Source organism: Pseudopodoces humilis, chromosome 1, assembly GCF_049639895.1.
Source record: "Pseudopodoces humilis isolate 2021_Gansu_Grassland_sample_001 chromosome 1, ASM4963989v1, whole genome shotgun sequence".
Lineage (NCBI taxonomy): Eukaryota > Metazoa > Chordata > Aves > Passeriformes > Paridae > Pseudopodoces > Pseudopodoces humilis.
Genome location: NC_142200.1, coordinates 96,779,858 through 96,796,292, shown reverse-complemented (window position 1 = coordinate 96,796,292; position 16,435 = coordinate 96,779,858). Strand labels below are relative to the sequence as shown.

Below are 16,435 nucleotides of genomic sequence, written 5' to 3'. Positions count from 1 at the left end.
AAGTATTTGTTTGCAAATTCACAAATTTATGAAGAATAAAGAGTAACAAATTTTAAAATGATTTAGAAAGTGAACAATATTAGACTAATCTTTTTGCACTGGGAAAACACTCTTCATACCTTAATGCTGCATTGAGAGAAACAAAAATCCCTAAATTGTAGAAGGAGATGAGTTGTTCTGAGATCTGACATTTTTCTTGTTTGGGTATTTTTATCCCCAGACTCTCCTTTTAGTAAAGGCATCAGGAAAAATACCTAGTACTTTAAGGTTTTGGTTTATGTACTGTATTTGTTTATGTTAATTCAACCCTAAAGTTGGATTTATGGTGTAAGATGCTGTACAGAGTCAGTATCAAATATTTATAAGTTTGGTTCTGGGCTGGTAACTTTTCATGCATTAAGATAATTACCTTCTAAATTTCCAGAGTTCATCTTTAGATGCTGGTATTATGATCTCAAACCTGCTTTTAGAAATGCAGTCATGTACAAAAGTAGAATTTCACTTGAGTGAGCAGTATGGAGAAGATCTCAGTGAAGATGCTTGGCAGTATATATTTGCTCTTGATCTACTCTGCTCTCACATGAAGTGGGAGTGGACACATGATAATGTTATAAGGTACTGTGCCAATCACTTCTTTCAAATGTTTTCTTTGTGATTTTTTTTGTGGTTTGTTTTGGTGGTGTTTTTTTGTTTCCTGAATTCATTATGAATTAGCTTTTAGCATAAAAAATATTGCATAGGTATTTAGAAATGAGGATGTTTCAGCCTGATATAGTACTGTGTATATATGCATTATTTTAAGATAGGAGTGATTGATGAGGAAATGTAGGATTTTATGGTATTGTTCCAAGCAATGAACCCTGTTAGAACTGTTCTAGTAAAGAATTGTTTTCAAAACAGCTATATAAGATTTTGAGATGAATTGTCTGTCAGTGAAGCAAAATGATTTTCTTCTTCTGAACTTACTTGTTGAATTTCCCTCTCCCCACTGTAGAAAATGAGGGTGGAATTTCTGATATGGAAATAACACTGCTTCAGTGCTGAAAGTGAAATATATCCATACTTATTAGTGTATTATCTTGATTTCATTCTGATTTTGATTCTAAAATAATTATAATACTTAGATTCAATGTTTAAAATTTTCTTTGAACCTATAATCCATGATATGGACTGCTACCATATTTAACTTTGTTTGAAAGACTTCATTTTGACACCTACGCTTATCTGACAGCCTTGATTTTCTGTGTAGAGGTTGCATGACTTAGTAGACATTTGTTTATCTTTGACATAATTTTTTTGAGAAAACTGGAAAGTGCTAGTATAAAATGAGATGTTATGGATTATAAGTGATGCTTAAAATCATCATTGTCTTGTATACAAGTTCCATACTTTCAGAGAGTAAAGAAGTTATTTTTGTGAAATACTTTAAAAATTAATACATATTAACTTCAGTGAAACATCTGTAGTTTTAATTAAAGCCATACCAAGATGATTGTCTCTAAGTTGTGCTGGTAATAGGTAACTAGGTCTATTAGCATAATTTTAAGGATTAAAAAAGTCTTACTTTGCGTCTTTTAAAAACAAGCATCACGTCCTACTTGTAACATACAAACTGAATTTTCAGTCATATTAGAAACTTGCAGAACATATCAGCATGACATTTGAAAGCAACACGATTTCATATACATCTGTGAAGTCAGTCTACCTAAAGTTAGTAATAAACAAGAGTCATTCGCCTTCATTATTGTATGAATACTATAACCACCCCTTCATGCAATATGAGATTTTCAAATTCATTTTTCATTCACAGCAAAGTACTTTGGCCTTCTATGGATAACTGGATAAAGAAGATAAAGGGGCATGAAACTACTCAATCCATTAGTGATAGTGTTATAGCATTGACACTCAGGCTGATTGGTAAGTGATCTAAATTCTTGGTTGAACTTCTACTTTGTATGAGTATGTCCTTATGAAAGTGTCAAGCCTGTCTGGAAAGGCAGTTGAAGTGTTTTTGAATTTTATTGGATCCTTATGCAGATATTTTCTGTTTATCAGCCTGTGGAAAGAAGGTTTTGAGAGATGTATATTGATTCATGATAACAAATACCAACATGTTTTATGTATTTAACATGAGATCGTCTGTAGCCACATATAGAATCATAAAAATCCTGAGTTGGAAGGGACCCACTAGGATCATTGAAGTCCAACTCCTACCCTGCACAGTCCAGCTCCAGGAATCAGTCATGTTCCTAATGCATCTTGAACTCAGATAGGATTGGTGCTGTAACCAGTTCCCTAAGGAGCCTGTTACAGTGCCTAACCACTCTCTGGGTGAAGAATATTTTCCTAATAGGTAACCTAAATGACACAGCTTCATGACATATGTTTACAGCAAAGTGTATAAAATGGTTTTTTGTGCAATTTAATACCATAATAAATTTAAGTTAGATTAATTTTTTTGGGATCTAGGTGGCATTTGATGTAAATAGATGTAGCTTGAGTTTCAATAATTATTTTCGGTATGTAGGCTATATGATATTGTTTATTAAACAAAAAGTGCATTCTTTCTGAGTTTTACACTTTACAATTGTAAACCTATGGGAGGTTGAATCAATCTGATGAAAAATACCTTAGGGTCTTTAGTTACACAAGGAATAGGACAACTGTTGTTCCCAAGACAACATGGTAACAAGAGTTACTCTTTTGTAGTTAAAATTTACATTTTCTGTTGATACTTCAACAGACAGTTGGGAAGTATAAAAGCCGGGAATAGACTGTCTAAATAGTCACATATGTAATAACTCTTTTTTTTCTTTCAGGTCGATTAGGACAAATAGGTTTGAAGGAAGGCTGTCTTGCTGCAGTGAAGAATGTTAGTTCAGTAATTGGACTGTTTGTACAGCATGCAAAAGAGGAAGGTAATGTTTTTTTTAGAGAAACTTGAGTGTAACATCCACAATGTGAAGTTTTGCAATGCCAGAATATAAATTAAGGCACATAGCAAAACAGCCTGCTTTTGCAGTTTGTGTTAGTGCATAACAAGTCAAACTGTTTTCAGTTTGAGTCCCTTTCTCTTACAAAGTTAATGAGCTATTAACAGTATTACCTTGTGTTTGAGACAGAGAAAAATTCTGAGATGGTTTCAGACACCTTGGAATTAGATTGTTTAATGTAAGAGCCTATCAGCTGCATTAGAGATCACTTAAAGGGTGATCAAGTTAAGATCACTTGAAGGGTGAGTGTAACTTGAACAGTAATAGCTAACTTTTTACCTGAGTAATTTATGCTGAGGCTTACTACTAGCAAAATTGTTGTGTTGGGAGAAAGTTCAAGATATTGATGAGACAAAGCAAGGCAGTTAGGGCAGCAGAGATCTATATTTCTAAGTTACTCTGGATATGTAGTACATTTTGCAGTGAAGCATTTGTTAATGTTAGGGAGCTGTTTTGAACCACCTTCTCTTCCTTGCAATTTCAAGTTCTTCTAATTTGGTGGTGTATGGTATACAGTCTGCGTGTACAGTATGTCTATGTTTGTTTCAGACTCAGTGTAAACCTTACTGTTTTCTTAAGTCTGGTTACTCTTAACTAAAGTCACTAGATTCTCAACTCTTGTACGCCCTTTGAATACTGAAAAGTTGCTGAATTGAGAAAACTGGAAAGTGCTAGTATAAGATTCCTCAAATTATGGAATTTGTGTGCAGGTTGTCATCTTTCTACATTATGGTGGTAGGCATCACAGCTGTTGATGTGTTTTATTTGCAGTTCTTGAATAATTGTTTCTATAGATCCAAGATTCCCCAAAACATTCTTGCTTATCAAAGTTTCTGCAAGCTGATTTTCATTAACTTTTGCAGGTGTTCCCTGGGGTGTGCAGCTGGCAGCTGTATATTCACTATGTGACTTGGGTTCAAGCAATCCAGAAGGCATTGTTGAGGCCATCCATGCTTGGAGAGCAAAAGTTCTTAACAACATCCCTCCTGCTATCACAAATGGCATAGCTGAAATCACTTCTCTATGTGAAATGGAGCTAAACTAAAATGTAGCGAAGTGGACTGATCTAAAGGAAGAAGTGCCTTACCAATTAAGCAGTAGTTTGTTCCAGTTAAAAACCATACAAAGTGTATATCTTCTTGTATTTCATGTTTTTAATCAAAATGTCTGATCATGCAAGACAAGGTAAAGTATTTTATTTGGCTTTTCTGTTTTAAGCAAGATTTTTTTAAAAAATAAAAATACTTGCTTTTCCTAGTAGCTGATTGGTGATCTGAAAAGGAGTGCATCTTGAACTCCTGAGATATTTTTGGTTTGAGGAAAATAAAATCAGTTAACAGTTTTCATTCTTTCGCCTACATCAGTTTGGAGTATGGACTATTTGACAGAATATTCAGCGTAACTTATTATTTTGTACTATTTTTATAAAGTAACAATTCAGATAGCAGAACACGCCTCAGATTCTGCTTTATTTTGCTTGGATTGTCTCAAACTTAATTTAAAATACTTGTGGAAAACAAGAAGGAATTGACTTTTTGTGTAGCCATCATGTATGGAGTAACAGAGGTAATAAATCTCTGAACTTGTATATATGGTTTATTCTGATGTGTCTCACATTTGATATTGTTCCACTTGGGGAATTTTGTGTATATAAATAGAGAGTCTGTTTAAAAAAAGTTTGTTTCTAATTACAGCTTCACTACACTCTGTTTTTGTATCTTTCATAATAAAAGAGACAAACACCATTGTTGTTCTTGTTGATCTTTTTAAATAACACAGAGTTAACTGTGTTTCTAGTTTATATAAATAGTATTTGGGGGGCAGCAGGGAATTACCTGTTCAGGTAATTTCACTGAATGAATTACCCATAACACTGCAGTTCTGGACATCTCTCCACAAGTTTCTGATCTGCTTTGAGGGCTCGGGAAGTAGCTTTAAAAACTATTGAAAATTTCTGTTTTCACTCTGTGGCTGTGCCCATATGACAGGTTGAGCTTTGCTAATGCAGATTCTGATTGTAATGGGACCTAGCTTCTGACAGAGTTTTGTGGTGCTGATATGCATTGTGATTTTTGTGCCTCTTCCAAGTATGACTACCAGTGCAGTCTTCCTAGACCTCTGAGAGTTTCTTTCCTCTGTGAAACTGTGTAGAGCAAAGTGGCCATTGATTTCAGTTGCAGCTATAGCTGCTAGCACCCTGGACATCAAATTGACCTCAGGGAGTTTACCACAGGCAAATTGGTCAATGAAAAATAATCTGGTACTGTGGGGGATACCTGTGCACAACAGGCACTGCTACAGATGTCTGTCATGAAGGCTTCCAGTAGGGATTCATATAAATTAATTTGTCTGGGACCCTGGGCATTTTCGTGACTCTGAAGACTTCGGGGATTTTATGTGTAGCCTTCATTCACCCTTCTTGCATTAAACTGAGCACAAAATATTTGAAGTGGAACAAGGACAAAAGGAGGCACAGGTTGACAATAAAAATATTGATCATAAATCTGAAAACTAAATTAAATGGGAAATAGAGCAAATAAAAAACAAAGGAACAAAATTAGTAGAGGATTTCAGATGTTTTAGTGCAAAAATATTGCAACCCAAAAATCCTCACAATAGAATAAATAGAAATAGAAAAACCTGTTTCCTTTAGAATTTTCATAAAACACTGGCATTTGAAGTGTATTAGATTCACAGAGGAAATATCAGAATTTTCCAAGACAAAAAAATCTACAGCTGTACTAATTTGGAACCAAATTAAAAAAAAAAAATAAAAAAAATTCAATCTACCCTGCAACCATTTTCATGTAAAGTATTCTGCTTATGTAAGAAAATTTTTTGTGTGTACTGGAAACATGAAACTGGTTTTAATTTTGTGTTCCTCTCTATTGCCCAATCAAACTGCATTGGAACAGGTAAAATTAGAATAATTAATACCCTGAAGGTATTTGCTTCTGTTAAATACTAATCACTCATCACTCATAAAAAAATACTTGTAATTCACACACACAGTGTCAAATTTACTATATCTAAAGAGCTGTAAAATGTTGATATCCATAAAGGATAGTGATTTTCAGTATATGGAATGCTTTATCCATCTTGATATCTGTTCCAAATACTAAAGTCATACTTTGTTCAAAATAGCCCATTAAAACAGGGATTTTCAGGTTTCTATCATCATTTACAGATTTTTGCTTTTTTTGTTCTTACATGAATATTGAGTATGTGGCTTGTCCAAAACTACGCATATCAGGAAATGTTCAAGTTTTCACTTCCTCCCTGCCTTCTCACATTCCTAAACTAAAACATGAAAAGCTGTCTCAACTGCTAAGACATTAATGTCAACAATCTAAAGCTAGGCAAAATGCTAACAGCCAAAATTTATGTCAGATTAAAATATTCAGCTCTAGCAGTTCTCCTGACTCAAATATGGGAGACAGTAAACATGTATAATAGTTTATTTATAAGGGTAATTGTGACTTCATAACTATTATTTGGTACCTGAAAAATCCCTGATATGTATTTACTCCAGGAAAAGAAACTCATCATAAATAATGGACAGCAGTGTAAGTTTGTCTGTGTGTAGATGGACAGGATGCTGGAGTAAGTTGTTCTAGGAAAAGTTTTATTTATCTATTTTTCTTGTTTAGTTGCCTTCATACTAAAAGTTATTTTTAGAGTGTCTGTATCCTAACATGTTATACTGGCAGAATTATTTGATTACTTAGTCATTCCTTGCTGGAATACAAATTTTGCACATACATACCTTTTATTTAACTTTGTTTCTACAAAAAGCATCTTTGAGCTAGGCTACCTGATACACCTGTGCCTATCTGTTACACTCAATTTAATGCAACTCATGTTATGAAATTACTTTTTGGACTATTTGGGTTGAAATTTTGAAAAAAAAACGACATTCTGAAGCTATTAGTGGAACAAATAGGTAGGTAATAGGAGTTAGAAAATAAGGGAGATATTTAGGCAAATGCCCTGAGTTTTGATTATTTTGAATTTTAGTCTCAGGTGGCTCAAATTCCTTCAGTTGCCACATCACCCTAGAGACGTCTAAATGTTTGCTACTGAAAATGGCCGGTGTTTTGTAAATAAAACTTGCATCTTGTTGCCATGCTTTGACTAGAACAGAACAAATTCTGATATGGTTTAAAAAGAGAAAGCCCAGTACTTGGTGCAACTCGTCTCCTTGGGCTTCGCATACAGTTATAAACTTATCTCCAAAAAGCTTTTGGTGGTCACAGAATCACAAAATGAACTAGGCTGGAAAAGACCTTTAAGATCATCTGCTCCAACCTATGACCTAACACCTCCTCATCAACCACTAAGTGCCACCTCCAGTCTTCTTTTAAACACGCCGACGGATGGTGACTCCACCACCTTCCCGGGCAGACGATTCCAGTGCCCAACACTCTTTCAGTGAGGAATTCCTTTCTAACATCCAACCTAAACTTCCCTTGGTGCAGCTTAAGACTGTCCCCTTGTTCCGTCAGTTGTTGCCTGGGAGAAAAGACCAACCCCCACCTGGCTACATCCACCTTTCAGGCAGTTGTAGAGAGTGATAAGGTCTCCCCTTTTTTTGCATGCTAAGCAACCCTTGTGGGTGGCCTGCTTAACAGTGGGGCAGTGGAAAGGCGCCTCACAAAGCTCTGTTCGCCCCACGTTCTAGCACGACTGCTGCCTTCCCTCCTCACCGCCGCTTCAGGCGGGGCACTGTCGGGGCTTGGCCCCTGCCAGGGGCTGAGGGTGTCTGCTGCAAGGGCCCCCTTGGATTTGAAAAATAAATTTCTCGAGACATCGGGGCTGGGACCCATACAGACGAATTTTCACATATTTTCCAGGGGTTGCCAAGGTATTTCCGAGAGGAGCTTTTCAGCCCGGACTCGGAGACCGCTAAGCGCAGCGGAAGGGGGCCCGGGCCGCCCGCGCCAGGCCCTGCCCACTGCCGGCGGGCGGGCGGCTCCAATGGCGGCTCCCGCGCGCCGCTGCTCGGGGTGAGACGTCTCCGTCCCTGAGCGCCGGCTGAGGCCCGGGAGAGCCCGCGCCGCTATGCGATTTCGGGCTAAAATCGTGGATCTCGCCTGCCTCAACCACTTCAGCCGTGAGTATGCCGGGGCAGGGTGAAGGGCGGCAGTGCCTCGCTGAGCGACTAGGGCCGGGTTTCTCGGGCAAAGGAAAGGGGAAGGGAGATGAGAACCGCTGTGCTTTCCTGGGAGGAGGTGGCGCTTTCCCTCACCCCGAGGTGTTTAAGAGTTTGCGCAGCAGCACGAGCTGAGTTTGTAAGAGCTGAAGGATTTCTGTCCCGCAGAGATCGGGGTGCATGGAGCTGTCACCGCTGTAACATCTTCCCTCCCTGTCTCCCTCCCTCAGGTATAATTAACACAATCGCCAAGTTAGCCAAGACCTGCATCCTGCGTCTTACTGTCTGCAAGCTGTATTTCATCCTCTCCGATAAAGTAGCAAATGGAGGCGCCAGTATGTGGTGTGAGCTGAGTCAGGTGAGCCCAGGAAAGTTCAGGAGCCGCATGTTGAGAACCAGAGCATGCATTTGGGTTTGGTGTACGGGGCGTTTCTTGTAGGCCTCACCTTCGATGTGCCAGGTCTCTCAAGGTTTGTCTGGATGCACAGGTGTTTCAGGCTGGATATTCCCTTTTCCTTGATTGTCACTTGAGTGTAGAGCTTCAGTGTGTGCTGGCACACATGGGCCTGCCCAAAACTGGAAACAGGAAAGCATAACTCACTGTTTAATGGACTCATTAGGTGTTCAGAGAGGACATTAATTGGTTTAGCCTGAAGCAATGAGTCTTCACGGTTGTGCAGCCTGTTGTGTTTCCTCAGGTGATGGCAGGCAGAGGGTAATTTCTGCTGCACACATGCAGATCTAAGCTGAAGGTCTGATAAAACGTGCCCCTCTTGTTTGCTTTATTTCCCGGCTTTCAAAAATTGTAGGGGAATTTCTTCGATGAGTTTCAGATGGAAGGAGTAGCTGCAGAGCACAATGAAATCTATTTAGAGTTGGTGCCTGAGAACCTGTCGAGAGCATTGAAAACTGCCCAAAGTGCTAAGGCAGTGAAGATCAAGTTGACTAATAAACACTGTCCCTGTCTCAGAGTTGCTGTGGAGCTAGTAAGTGCAACCATGCTTTCACTTTCATTATTAAGAAAATGTTCTTTAAAATTTAGTGCTTTTCCTAAGATTGAAGGGTAATATTTGGTGTAATTCTAGAAAACTAAAGAAACATTGTGCCATTTTCCATTTCACTAGCCTTTCTTGGTCTAGCCATCGTGGTTGGTTGCATACAGAACCAGCTTTGTATTTTCCAAAAGGCAAGTGGGAGGTGGAGGAAAAAAGAAAGCTATGTTATTGAAACAACTTTTTCTGATGTCTGCTTTTCTCCATTCCTTCATCATTTGTATCTTATGTGGATTATTGCCTTTTCATTGAAGCCATTAGGTGAAGGAGGTTTCAGTGTTTGGCTCTGTGTTTTGCCATTGGTTTTCCTGATATTGTATGGTGACTTCTGATTCTTTTGTTGTTGTTAACTCCGCTGATTCACCTTATCAGCTCCAAGGATAGCTTATAGGTACACTAATGACTGATACATCACAAATCCTTCCTCATTTGACAGGGAAGTCCACTTAAAAGCATACTGATAGGAACCTAGGGAAAACTGGAACTGAGTGTCAGGCATGTAGTTACAGCATTTCCCAGAGTGGGTATGAAAAATTTAAATTTAGAATTCCAGTCTTGTGTTTAACTGCAAGAGCATCCTCTTTTTCCCTCAAGCCATCCTTATCAAGCAGCAGTAGGATTGTGACACATGACATTCCTGTGGGAGTTATTCCCAGAAGAATGTGGAATGACTTCAGAGAGCCCAGTGTGCCAGACTTTGATGTAAGCCTCTGTTTTTATATTCCCTACTGAGTTTGCAAGTGGAATGGTATTGCTACACAGTATACTACTGGTGGGGTTTGGAAGGGAGTTGAAAGAGGGAAGATGGGAGGCAACAGTTTTGGAGGGATATGGAACATGGCTTCTATCCTGACAAGAGAGCCAAGAACCTATGGAAACAGAATTGGTGATTGCCAATTTCCTCCGTAATGTTCACGGCAAAGGAAAGGAGGAGAAAAGGACTTGCATGGCTTTAGTCTGGAGCACCTCTGAACCACACAAGTTTAGACTGTTTCAGCTGTTCAGGTGCCAAATGGCCCAAATATTCTGTTCTTTCTGAAATTTATGGCCTATCTGGCAGAGTTAAATATATATGTATTTCCTCCTGATTTTTATATAACCTCACAATATCCTTTTTGACTTTTAGCAGAGTTGCAAGGGAAGGTCCTTGTACAAATGTGATCCTATTTGAGGTTGTGGGTGTCTGTTACTCTACAGCTAAGAGTATTTAGATTCTGAAGACATACAAGAAGATACTTGAAATATTTTGTTCTTTTATTTCAGATTTACACTGCTGCAGTTCCAGAAATTACTGCAGTGTCATGGGAATCTTGTTCTTTCCTTTTTGACTGTAGTAATTGACTATTTAGTAGCACAGATGTTCGTGTGAGAGTCTAATCTGTAAAAACATACCTATATTTTGAAGACAGAATATTATGTCTGGAATAATTGCTAGAATGATGGCCTATTGTTATAATGAGAGAGAGTTCCTCTATTCCTGAGATATTTGCTGATTTCAGATAGATATTGTGCATACTGAAAGCCATAGATAACTCAGTCCAAACTAAGATAGAATTGAAAGTAGAAATAAATGTGTCCCAATCACATCTTAAATGCTTGTGCAAATGCAGTTCTTCTGTATTTCTAGGTCAGTATTTACCTACCAGTCCTGAAAACAATGAAGAGTGTTGTGGAAAGAATGAAGAATCTCAGCAATTTCATTGTAAGTTAAGACACTTAAAGCATGTATGCTACAGATATTATTTCACTAGGGACATAACATGTTTCCTAAACTGGTGCTGCCACATCATCTTATTTTGAGATGAGTTAGACACTGAAATCAAAGCGCTTGTAGCCTGTGTAAAGATGAAAATAATGATGGGATTTATTTTAGGATTTACACTGAAGAGCTTTTCCTGGGCTTATCAGAAATTGATGATCTTTGTACTAAATCCATGAAAGCACATTGTGTTTCTACAAGCCACTCTTTATAGCTGGTAAGAAATTATAGTCCTTCAGGAAGCTAGCTGGAGACTTTCCAGGTTATTTCATTAAGGAAATGCCTATTGAGTGTTGTGTTAGGTGTCTGTGAATGAACTTTAGGTAAACTCGATATAGGATTTAAAAGAAATTCTGCTAATAGCCCTGGGATGTCATACTGTGCTTCAGACTGACATGTTGGGTTTGCAGTCTTCCCTGGATTTCTAGAGTGTCAGTGGGTCTTTTAATTGAAAGAAGCCCTCTGCAGTTGAACAGAAAAGGGTTTTGGCTTTTTATTGAGTTGTTTTTGCTCACAGTCACCATAATTGACAGAAATGAAAGTAAATAAGTGTAGAGCTTTGGAATAGTTTGGGGTTGATGCTGTTCATACCAGTTCTGATAAACAGGAAAATTTCTGTTAACGGAGAATCCTGAAATTGGGACAGTCTTGGTCTTTCAAGACTTGGAAGAGTTGAGAGATTACCTTGGGTTACTGGCAGTTTGGCAAATGCCAGTCATCCTGCAAATATATGTATTTTCTTTTGTGAGAATTTTGGGGGGCTTTTTTTTTTCCTTTCTTTCCTTCCTCCGTGTCCTTGGTGGATATGCTTACACAAAGTTGAGCACAGTGCTTTTGTTTCTAGAGCTGAGGCTCTTTTCTCACACAGGATAGTTGAATGATGAGATTGAATTCATACTAAGTGTTATGAATGCACTCAAGAGAGTGATATGATTCAATCAAAGAAAATTTTATTAATTACAGCAAGCAAGCAATAAGCAAAAATCAGCGCTGGGCGACTGCCGCGCCGTCAGTTTCCGTATTCCCCCTTTTAAGCTATTCAGCTTCCGGGTTACGTGTCCGTTCTCGGGTGTCTCTGCGCATGTGTCTCTGGTTGTTAGGGGGTCTTTTTCTGCCTTCTGGTGGTCGCGGGATGAAGTTCAAGAGTCTTCCTCAGTCCTCTCCCTTTGACCTTTTCTCACTGTTTTCTTTTAAGGCTTATCTCGGTTACTTTCTGGAATTCAAGAAAGCTCGCAAGGGCATTAGTAATTTATGCAACCGTCAGTAGCAGCCTTCAACCTCATCCTGATTCCACAAAGCATAGCTTTGCAAAGCATCGTATCTTATATGTTTAGGCGAACAAAAGGGTCTCTACTTACACAATCATCACACTAAGTGCCTTGCTTTCATGCTGTTAGAGAACGAAAAAACATCAAGTGTCACAATTAATTATTTTTGCAAAATGCATCTGGTAACGAAACTGTCAAGATCGGTGCTGCAAAATGGGCTTAGAAGCAATTTTTGATAGTACTTGTCCATTTTTTGTGAACTTGGCATCTCCATTCTGTACAAGATTCTGGTTGCAGTACAAGTAATTTTTTTTTAAAATTGCTGAGAATTCATCTAATCACAGAAACTAAGTGCTTAGTTGTGCTTTAGGAATCCTCTGATATGCTTGGGGTTTGTGTAAGACCATATATAGTCTCCTTCAAATTCCTCCTCCCAGCTTTCAGGATGGAATTTAAAAGCTTTTAGCACTTTTCCAGGATTTCTGCTAGTTCAAAGTCCTTCTTGGAGTTACTGATCTGATCCAGCTGTTGTCTATTTTAAATTCTTGAAAGCAGCACCGTCAGCTCCTGGTGCATCCCATTTTCTGCGTGTCATACAGACCATGCCTTTCCATGTGTTGAACAACTGAATGGAAATTCAGGAATCTTTGCATTTCTTGAGCCTCAGTCTCTTGTTTCTCATGACTTTTCCTCAGCACATGAACTTCCCGAAGCTAATATTTGTTCTAAAAGTACTGGGGAGCAATTAAATGTCTTTCTTTTCAAAATGGAAAAAGTTCTGTCTAGAGTAATTCATATGGGAATGATGGGAAATGCATTTTATAGCTGAACATTCAACTGTCCAAACCATTTTCAGAAAGTATGGTTGACTTGCACTGAAGTACTCCTGGAAGCTTGTATTTGAACAAAACCAAACCGTATTCTTCTGTAATTCTGCAGTGTGAAAGTGGGTTGCCTAAAACTGAGATTGTTTGCAGGTGATTGAAGCAAACTTGAGTGGTGAAATGAACTTGAAAATAGAAACTGACTTAGTATCTGTAACAACACATTTTAAAGACTTGGGAAATCCTCCCTGGGGTGAGTTTCCCTGTTACCTCTTGTGTCTGTCTGATCTCATTACTTAAGTGTGTTGCTTGTAACTGTATTTACCTTTTATTCTTTAGAAAATAGCATCAAGTACTTTGAAGTCTTCAAATGAAATCTTAAAAGAAAAAGTGGCCAGTGGAATGTCTGTTTCATGTTTGGGGTGGTGGTGGGGAATCTCTTCCATTAATCTTGGCAGTTTTCTACCAAACTGGGATTTATTTTCCTTACACTGTTCTGAAAAATAAACCATTTGAGTTCCAGCGCTTCAGCAGTTTTCAGGTGTTACCCTGAAAACTAAAGCCTTCTGATAATGTTTTCATAGTTTTAGTTACTTTCCCATGAAAGTTCTATAAACATAAGTTGTTTATCACAGTCCTTCTAAGAAACATCTTTTGATGAACGTTTCGCATGACCGGTGTGCTTGGGAAGGTGGTAACTTAATTATCCAGTCCCTAGTCATTGTCAAGAATCTATAAATACTGGAGTCAGACAATAAAGGTTACTTCTTTCCTGTTCTAACATTGAAAAGTGTTCGTGTGAATCATTTCATGTCCTTTAGCGACATACAGATGTGTCCTTATGGGCGTTGAAACTGCTTTTTATGTCTGGACTAAGTGTTGTGTCCTTACACTTTTAGCATCAGAGGATGGATGTCAGAGTTCTGCTCAAGGCAGAGATCTGGAAAGTATGGCTGAAGCACGCATAGACATCAAGAAGCTGCAGCAGCTGCTTGCTGGACAGCAGGTCAATCCTACAAAAGCATTGTGCAGTAAGTTCAACAGCTCTGCCCATGAACTCCAGTTAAGTAGGGATGTTTGCCATACTTAGTTTCAGCAAAATACCATGTCTTCTGTTTTGTCTGTCTGAAAGTCAACTATTTTTACTGTATCTGAGGTCTTCTAATATTTATACTTTTAGGCAGTAAGATTCAGGTACTAGGCATTTGGGGAAGAAAAAATAAAATAAGTCATGCCTTTTTAAAAGTCTCAGACTGAATACTCAGGCTCACTAATCATGTGTGTTGTCTTGTTGTCATTGTTTTGAAGTTGTTATTAATTTTTATTATTATTTTGAGCTATTATTTTTTGAAAGTCTTAAAGCCTCTAGCTTCTAGCAGAGAAATTGGAATTTACTGGTATGTTTTTTTGGTTTTCTTTTCTTCCCTTTGGATGCTTTCTTATACTCATGCTAATACTAAAATTCTTTCTAGACAGCTAGTGTTTCTAGCCATAGAAACAATACTTCCTTTCTAGCAGAAGTCTATGCAGGGGTTTATATCCTATTTTTATAACTCTGTGTGCTTTTCCTGAGAACATCTGTTTGTAATGGTTTAGTGGAGATGCTAAGAATTTCCCAAGGAAGATTTAAATAATGTGTGTAGCATTATAAACCTATGTACTATATATTTACTCTTTGGTATCATCTTTCATAAATTATTAATGCTTCACAGACCCCCAAGGATTTCAATTGTCTAGTTACCCTTCTGTCAGAAGTGGTGGAAGCATTGTTCTAATGATGGCATCTTTAAAAGATGTAATTTTAAAGTATTTTTCCTGCTTTAACATGGACTTTTGTTTTAATGTTTTTTTCCCTCTTTACAGATATTGTACATAAAAGAATTGTCCACTTCATCTTGCTCCATGAGGAGGTTTCACTTCAGTATTTTATTCCAGCAATTGCTTGAGTCTTTTGGAATCTTGGTGATTTTCCAACCTGAGGCCTCTTTCATGAAGTCTGAAATCTTTCTGGAGTTGCTGGAGTATTTTGATGTGAGACACTGTTAGACACAGCTATCAGATGGACATTATTTCAATATTTATGGAAGTATTCAGAATACTTCCTCATTCAGACAGAAATTTCTGTGAAGAGTTATATGTTATGAAAGACACAATGCTGGGGAGCTTTGGTATATCTTACTCTGAGAAGGAGAAAAACTGAAATTTTCCTTACCCACAGTGCAAAGCATCCCAAAAGCACGCTCAATTAAATACTTCAATCTCCTCAAAAAACTAAAGGTAGAATTTGCCTCTGGAGCTGCTGCTGTGTGCATTCAGTATTGAGCAATGCAATCCAAGTTAAGGGATCTCTGAGCAAGCTCTCATACCTCCATGAAACAGGAGAGCCTTCTGGAGAGTTGTGAGATTGGTGTTTGCCTGGACTAGTATGCACAGCCCTCCTAAAGGGGTATGGAATTGAATTCTATTCCAGTAGAAATGTTTGGATTAAACTTGGTACAACATATCTCAGTAGCTCTCTTTGTGTTTACTCTTTGTTTAACTCTTGGCCTGAGAGGACAAGCACAACAGTCTGGATTACTTTGTTCATGTGGGCAGTGAAAATCCCTATGTACAGAATGAGTATCATATGAAGACATGTGTGAGCACAGCAATTGGTGTGAAATAAAGAACAGATTTTCTGTGGATCATATTTTTGCCCTTTCCAGATCAAAAACATTGTACAATCTGTGTCAGACATGATGAGATTGCGTCTAGGCTCTCATGCCAAGCAGCCAAGAGCATGACTAAATTTCACTCATGGGAGTACTGCCCCTGCTTCTACCTCCTGGTTATTTTCGAGGTCTTTTCCTCCTTATTCCATTGTGATTTGTTATCCTGGCATGTTTCATATAGCCTTTGATTATTTTAGTGATTGAGTCTATGCTGCCAAATGAGACTTGGAGTTTCTTCTAGAAAGTAACTTGTCATGGTCAGAAGTGCTGGGTTTTTGATTATTGGGTCTTTTTCCAAGGGGCACTGATGTTAAGGGAGCAATGAATCTTTTGTTCATGGAGATGCAAATGCTCAAAAGAAGGCTGAAGGAGAGGCAGTGAGAAGATAGAATAGACTTGAAGTGATGAGTGTGTCCACTGACTGTGTTTATAGGACTATCTACCTGCTCCCTCTTTGTTCTTCCCTGCTCTCCCTTGCCCTGCACATTGCCCCATCAGTTGTCATATCTTCACCCACTGCCTGCAACATGCTGAGGTTTGCATCTTTACCACTTGCAAAGTCCCGTTTTGCCTATGTTGGGAGTGGAGCTTGATAAGCAGCCACTCATTCACACCTGGTGGGATGGGGGAAAGAATTGGAAGGGTAAATATTGAGAGACCGCCAGCTATTCACCAC

At 38.3% G+C, this 16,435-nt stretch overlaps 2 protein-coding genes across 2 annotated transcripts in view; both read left to right on the top strand.

Moving 5' to 3' along the window:
* The window catches only part of ICE1 (interactor of little elongation complex ELL subunit 1), a 35,393-nt gene extending 30,655 nt beyond the window's left edge, over nucleotides 1-4,738 (top strand). The window contains exons 17-20 of the mRNA XM_088056495.1: nucleotides 425-615; nucleotides 1,811-1,917; nucleotides 2,820-2,918; nucleotides 3,857-4,738. Coding sequence (XP_087912621.1) covers nucleotides 425-615; nucleotides 1,811-1,917; nucleotides 2,820-2,918; nucleotides 3,857-4,038 — 579 coding nt within the window. The 3' untranslated portion in view covers nucleotides 4,039-4,738. The remainder of the gene's footprint in view (nucleotides 1-424; nucleotides 616-1,810; nucleotides 1,918-2,819; nucleotides 2,919-3,856) is intronic.
* A 3,223-nt stretch (nucleotides 4,739-7,961) lies between these two features.
* On the top strand, nucleotides 7,962-15,737 carry HUS1 (HUS1 checkpoint clamp component). Its single transcript, XM_005529946.3, has 8 exons — nucleotides 7,962-8,106; nucleotides 8,376-8,503; nucleotides 8,955-9,131; nucleotides 9,792-9,899; nucleotides 10,825-10,899; nucleotides 13,202-13,301; nucleotides 13,948-14,079; nucleotides 14,912-15,737. Exons 1-8 carry the CDS (start codon nucleotides 8,055-8,057, stop codon nucleotides 14,992-14,994), a joined length of 855 nt encoding a protein of 284 aa, XP_005530003.1. The 5' UTR covers nucleotides 7,962-8,054; the 3' UTR covers nucleotides 14,995-15,737.
* The last annotated feature ends 698 nt before the right edge of the window (nucleotides 15,738-16,435 follow it).